This window comes from Propithecus coquereli, unplaced genomic scaffold (assembly GCF_000956105.1).
Source record: "Propithecus coquereli isolate 6110/MARCELLA unplaced genomic scaffold, Pcoq_1.0 Scaffold26, whole genome shotgun sequence".
Classification (NCBI taxonomy): Eukaryota; Metazoa; Chordata; class Mammalia; order Primates; family Indriidae; genus Propithecus; species Propithecus coquereli.
The window spans coordinates 6,730,219-6,737,543 of NW_012148174.1; the positions used below are offsets into that span (position 1 = coordinate 6,730,219).

Below are 7,325 nucleotides of genomic sequence, written 5' to 3' on the forward strand. Positions count from 1 at the left end.
ACCCTTAGCTTTGTCAGAGACCCTTCACTGCTTCCATAGAGCCATCCTACAGGAGGTCACAGATCACAAAAAACCTACAGAAACAGGAACTTGAACTTCCTGAGTCCTGCACAAAACACAGAAACCTGTTTCCTCTACATATTGCAAATTGGCAAAGCCCCGTCTTAGCAGATTCAGTGTGGAAGCAGCTAGCAGAAAGGCCTGAAGGACTTTGTCCCCCGATCGTACATGAGCCTTCTTGCTTCAAACTACTGAGATGAAGGGGGCAAGATTATTTGTCCTGCTTTTTAGTTTATGGAGCGGGGACATTGGGCTTAGTAACAGTAAGCATCCTGGGACTACAGCTGAGGATGGAAACTCCCAGAAGACTATGACATCTGCTTCAGTTCCTCTAAATAAAATACCAGGTTTCCAAACGCTGCCAGCCACTCAGATCATGTCAGCTGAGATAACTCCAACTCCTGAGGCAAGAACTTCTGAAGAGAGTCTCCTGAAATCAACACCGCCTCCCTCAGAGACAGGCGCACCTCCTGAAGGTTTGGGAAACCAAACCCTCACACCCACAAAGAAGACAGGAGAAGGAGTGGTAAAGTTACAAATTCTTGCCCTCCCAACCAACCCTAGCACCAAGTTCAATCCTGGAGAAGAGTCAGTGGTCCTTTCCAACTCGACACTGAAATTCCTTCAGAGCTTTGCCCAAAAGTCAACTCAACAAGAGATCTCTCCAAACGCAGTTGGAGGCGTGGGAAATCGAGCCCCGCGGGAAACATACCTCAGCAGAGGTGACAGCCGTGCAAGCCAAAGAACTGACTACCAAAAACCAAGCTTTGAAACAACTAGAGGAAAGTAAGAAATATTCTTTTATTTTATTTTATTTTATTTTATTTGTTCTTTCTCTGACTATATAAGATCTATAAGATTGCAAATGAACAGTTTAAACTGCCTCACTCCCAGAAAATGATTTCAGGTTCAAGATGAAATTGAACTCCATTTGTCATTTCATCATTTCAGTTAGATAAGGTAATTACTTTCTTCTCTAATGGGGAAAAGGACAAATAAAATCCAGCAATTTTGTTTTAACTGAAATAGTCCAAGTCATTTTTCTATTCACTTATAGAGGCTCTTTTCCTGGGGATTGTCACTATCAAACAAAATAGCACCATGGTGGCTGTTAGCTTATTTAATTCAACTCAAGGAAGGATGTGTTGATCATGCCCTCAATTACACCACAATATGAAAGATAAAAACCAATAAAACTGGGACATGAACAGATCTGAATGTGGGAATAGCAACATTGTAGAAACTGTCAAATATACAGTTATCAAAAATCAAACCAAGGAGACCTGGCCTGCAACCTTGGCTCCAGTACTGCCTTCTAGATCCATGACTTTGAACAAGTCAACCGATCACCCTGAACCTCAGTTTCTTCATATGTAAACTACAGATTAAATACAGGAATGCAGATAAAAATACAACTTTTCAGGGTTATCATGCACATTCAAATTAATGAAATATGCTTTGAGGCATACTTTTCACAGAATAGGTGCTCAACGAATTAAATTTACTAGTACTGCTATTATATTGAGTTGTGTTATCATCACGAATGTGATCAATCAGAAAAGCCTATTTTTCAAATTGATTTTGATTTAAAGTTAGAGCAATTTGAATTGTTGAAGTAAAATAATGAAACAAAGCTAAAAGTGGTACAGTTAAAGAAGGCTTTCAAAAGGACTAAAAACCAAATCAGGCAAACACAAAAATTCCTGGCAGGTCAGTGTTTTATTCGTTTTCTATTCAGAGTAGAGGATAGAATACTATTCCCAAATCCCTCGGCTTCTCCCCGCCTTGGCTACCCCATCCTGTTCCGAGTCACCATTGTTCACTACTAGTCACCTACCTGGCCACATCTCTCCACTCTTCCCTCCCATAATCCACACAAGCGAGAGATCTTCTGAATTTGTGAATCATATTAATGCATTTTTGGGGTGTAAGACTTCATTACAATATGTGACACATTATTTTAGGTTCTAATAAGAAGCAAGGCGATTTCATCATACTACCTTACTTAGAATTTCTAGATTTATTTTACTCTCAGACTGAGATCTTTATCATCTGTCACGCTCTTGAAAACTTAAAATGAAAATACAAACGAAACCAGTGAAGGTATTTTCTAAGGCAATGGCAATAACTACTGTCTGACCGGTCGTGACTGAAAAGTGCCATTGATTTCAAATACATTCTTGATTTCAGAGATGTGCGTCATGAAATCTGTGAAATTTGGTCTTTAAGCTGCCATCACAATCCAAGCTCACCTCGCTTCGTTTCCTCGGCCACACTGGCTTGCTTTCTGGTGACTGAACATGTCGAGTTAATATGCATCTCAAGGAAACTCCTTCGGCTCTTGCTGGAATGCCTTTCCCATAGCATTTACAATGAGGGGTTCATATGTCACTTGCAGCTTCACCTTCAATGTCAGCTCCTCAAAGAGACCTTCTCTGACGAGCCAATGTAAAGCTGTCTATCCTCTCACTCCCCACTCCTTATCATCCTTATTTTTTTCTTCATAGCACTTATTTGAGTCATTTGTTCTATTTATGTAGACAGCGGTGTATTTTACATCTTTCCAAAATAGAACACGTATCCTGTGGATCCTATGGGAGCAGCAGCCTTGCCTTTTTTTTTTTTTTTTTTTTCCAGCTGCTCTCTTCCCTGCCTAGTTTTAGGCACATAGAAAGCTCAATAAAACTCAGTGGAATAACAAATTATGGGATGAGTTTGGCACTCAGAGGGGAAATCAAGACTAGAGATTTAAATCTGGGAAAGCACTGATGTATAGAAGTATATTAAGTCATACATATGGATGATCTTGAAAGAAAGAAGGGCGCAGAATCATGATTGGAGAGCCTCCGATATTTGATGCACTAATGTGGCGGATGCCTGCAATAGAGCCTTGAATGGGTTACCCAGAGAAGTTGGGAAGGAAACTAGAAACATGTGGTGTCATAGAGCAAAGGAAGAAAATATTTTAAGAAGGAGGTAAGTGATCAATAATGTGAAATACTGGTTAAAAAGACAATAAAATGAGGACTGAAAATATCTAGGGTTTTAGCATGGCGGTGAAGTAGTGAAGCCAGCACTGCACTCTGGTTGCAGTGAACTGAGGCGTGAAGGAAGGTGAAAAAAAGGAGACAGCAGTTCTGGTCAACTCTATTGAGCAGTTTTTGAGGGTTTTTTTTTTTTTCTTTTTGCAATAAAAGGGAGATGAAAAATGAATCAGAAACCAAGGCCAGTCCAGATTTCCATTTTTTGTTTTTGTTTCTTTTTAAATTTTATTTTATATACAGAGTGGCCATAAATATGTTAAAATGTTAATGAGGTGAGCCAGAAGGAAGATAAAAATTGAACATGCAGAAAAACAAGATGCTTTTTTGCAGAGTTTAATTACTTGTTTGTTTTAAAATTTCATTTGTTATATTCTTTTTCTGAAAGCTACATAATTTGTTTTATGTGTAAGAGGTAGCTTAAGTGAAATGATTTATGACTTCTAACATAATGTTAGAATGATGAATTTCAAACGTTTTATTAGGTTACTTGTAAATTAAAAAAAGAAATACCTGATTTAAATCATTGTTTTAAAATTATAAAACCAACCATTAAATTAATTCTGCTATCATAATACGCATTTTTTTCTGCTCATTTTGTATCAATGAGTAGGTTTTAGATGTGAAGAAACTGATCAGTTAAATTCACGTGTTGTTTGCAAAATTATTAGGTCTAATGGCATCCAAGAAAAGGGATTATTCTTACCTGTCATAAAATTCTAAAAAGAAACATATTATTATACAAAAGGGTATTTTCTTATATCCTTGGGAAATAAATGCACCTCTTATATAACTGCCAGGGAAACAAATACTATATAAAGTATATTCTGTATCAGTTTTTTCTCATTAATCATTTTCTTTATTTCATTATTTTCTTTATTTCATTATTTTACTGTATCTACTCACTAAATTACTACTAAATATATAAATATAGTATATTGTATTTTATAGGCTAGAATTTAATGAATGCTTGTATAGTTTTGGTAATTAAGTGAAAACATTTTGTATTTCCACACCTTCTGTTTTTCTGAATATACAGTTATAATTTTAAAAATTTACTATGTAGGCGAAAACGTTAAAAAAGTCAGTTTACAGGAACTCGATGAAGCATAGAATTAAGCATCACAGCAAGTTAGCCTGCCTTTGTGGTCTGCTCACTGGGAAAGTCTGACACCTGCTGGAACAGAAACAGTTTGCAATGCTCTGAATATCCTGAAATCAGTCTGCAGAAAAAAACCAAAAAATACAATTAGGTAAAATAAAACAAACTTATGAAAAAGGTTTAATATAATCTTTAATATAAAGTTGACCTTAAGAACTGTTACTTATGAAAAGACATATATGTTATACACATTTAATTCAACGAACCACATGAAAAAACTTATTATCTTTGATTTTAAAATTGGAAATTGGATCCTAAAAGCAAATTTCATGTATATCTTGCCATGGGGGATACATTCAGCTCCTTCTCCTAAAACTTTGCACTGAGAATGTTGTATATAAACAATAATTCGTGACTCTGAGGCACTGTGTAGTCATCTATCATTGAAAACTCAATTATATTCACCGTACCATGCCCACTATCAAAAGCTTGACAAAAGAATTTAATTGCAGAAGTTGGTACATAAAAAGGGATTTCTCCTTAGAGCCTAAATTAACCATAAAATTAAAGTATTGGAAACTCCCCATGATCTGAGCTTTGCATGATTGCTTTTCAAAAATTTATTTTAAATATCAATTTATTTACATGATTCTTTTATAAACTAATGCTTTTATCGAAGTTTGAATAGTGCATATAATATTGTAAGAGAATGAACTATAACTATATAAAGGTACACTGACTAAAAGAAAATAAACCACAAACGTAAATTATTATCATACTTTGTTGTTTAAAAATATCGTTTTTCTGAAAAATTGCTTGAAACATACAAGCAATTATGGTTAACGTGAATTTATTAGGTCATTAAGGAAGCAAAGCAGGAGTCATGTCTCTTTGTGTCTGGGGCAAAAAAAAAAGTTGGGCCCTATATATGTCCTTGACACTCGAGTTGCTTCTACCTTTTTTGGCTATTTGGATGCGTGATATTTTAATGATGTTCTCGAATTAGGATAGTGTGCCAGGGAGACCATTTACCCCGACTAGTGGTGCTATCTAAAATCTGTTCTCTTTCTACTAATTTAGAACACATATTTATCCTCAGGGACTTAATAATTGAACTGTTGAACCATATGAGGCTTTATTTGAATGTTTTTCTCCCTGATGATTGACATCAATAATAATAGGTTTATTAAGATAAAATCTTGTCTTTAAAATTTTATTTTCCTCATTAAATAAGCTACTTCTTTTTACTAATTTATATTTTAAAGAGAGAAAGAGAGAAGGAATTGACCACATATGTCAGACTTGCTATGGAGTTGAGAATAAAATGAACCAGATGGATTTGCAAAAGTAGTAAGCACTTATTATTCAAAAGACATGAATACTTTTTATATATTTAGGATATGTTAATCACACTTATCATCATTGAATTTGGTGGGGATTTAATTGCTATGGAATTGAGGGGTTTTGTGTACAATGATATACAACACTGTCATTTCATAATTTTTCTATTAGTCATGGTCAAACTTAAGTTTTTGCTGGGATTTATTTGCAAGTGATAATAATATTATAATTAAGACAATAGTGTTCCTTATGAGATACATTAGTGACAACATGAATAAATTATTTCCCTATGAAGGATTAATTAATATTTTTTTCTCTAAATTAAATTTGACCAGAGACTTAGTTCTTTCCCTGAGGCATTTATGAATTCATTAATATATGTATATGTTGTCATTTGTACTTTGTAGTCATCTTTAGAAACAAGGTAAAGAAATGGCCATTTGAGATCTTACAATTTCCCAAGTCAGGGAGGCGTGGGTGAGTGTTAGGTGAGGTGTGGCAGGTTGTCACCAGATAATCCTATTTCTTCAAAAGAGTGTCAATTTTCATAAGCAGCCATGTCTGTCTTGTTTTGTCTCATCTTCCTCTTGTTCCCCTTTAAATCTCTAAGTTCATCTCATGACAGGAAACAAAGGTCCTTCAATCCAGAATGTCTCCCCCAAACATAAAATCTTCAACTTCTGAGAGAAGATTATATACCACTGGCTTGATTTATGGTGGAGATTTTACTCTTTTACCTTGACTTCTAATAAACACTCTCGTGACTTGGTATCTTCATGCTATTGTGTCAATTAAAGCAAGAGATTATTAATATGGAAGTTTAAATTTTCACCTCTTAGGAATTGGATGACAAGCAACTTATTAATCTGAGTTCCAAGGAGTAGTGTAACTGAACAATGTCAATTCTTAGATTGTCGCCCTCTATTCCTTTGGAAAATATTCTGTGTGGACGTTACTTAAAGGCATCCTTGGTCCACTCTTACTCAGTTCTGGATAAGAATGGGTATGATTGGGCCATGATTTGGACAATTAATGGAAGTTTTTCTTAATTTAGTCTTTTCACTAGCTCCCCGAAAGATTGGGTTTCTCAAGTGACCAATCAAAAGTGTAGCACATTCTTCATTTACAATGCCTTCTCTTAGTTCGTTATCCACAAGCCTTCGAGTTTTGAGTTATAACAGATTCCTTTTCCACGTTCTGTTTTATATGTTCAACCAGCTAGGCCTTTGCTCATAACCAAAGTTGTCTGCTTTGCCCTAGAACAAACCTTTTACCTATTAACTTGGAAAATCCAAAGAATCAATACAACCTTTTTTCAGTACATGTGGCTGCACAAAAGCAACAGAGTTATTACCCTTAAAGAGGATCCCAAATGCAGTCTGCTAGCTGGAGGGTTATGACCCCATGGAAAGCTAAACACTTCAAAGTAACTGCTCTCCATCCACCATAATCAGTCTAGAAAGGTACAAAGGATTTCTAGGTTTCAGCAAAATGCTTGTCTGGGATCATTGCATTTGCCTTTAAACTGCCTGTCACCATTTCGCCATGCTTAATTTTCTATTTTTAAACCTACATTTTCAGAAAATTTGGTTTTAAAATTATATTTACATTTTTAACATCCCTTAATGAGCTTATTCCATCGGTAGCATCAGCCTAATTATGAGTCACACCAGGGGCTCTTTTGCTGTGCATAGTTCTTCCAGTTTCTAGTGGATCAAAGATTGTTGGGCCAGGAGCAATCTGCTCATCCGTTTCTTTGCCTCCCCAACTATTTTAGTCAT

At 35.5% G+C, this 7,325-nt stretch overlaps 1 protein-coding gene across 1 annotated transcript in view; it reads left to right on the top strand.

Annotated features, from left to right (window-relative positions):
* Positions 1 to 256: 256 nt before the first annotated feature.
* The window catches only part of MMRN1 (multimerin 1), a 44,151-nt gene continuing 37,082 nt past the window's right edge, over positions 257 to 7,325 (top strand). The window contains exon 1 of the mRNA XM_012647174.1: positions 257 to 846. Within this exon, the coding sequence (XP_012502628.1) occupies positions 257 to 846 (590 nt within the window). The remainder of the gene's footprint in view (positions 847 to 7,325) is intronic.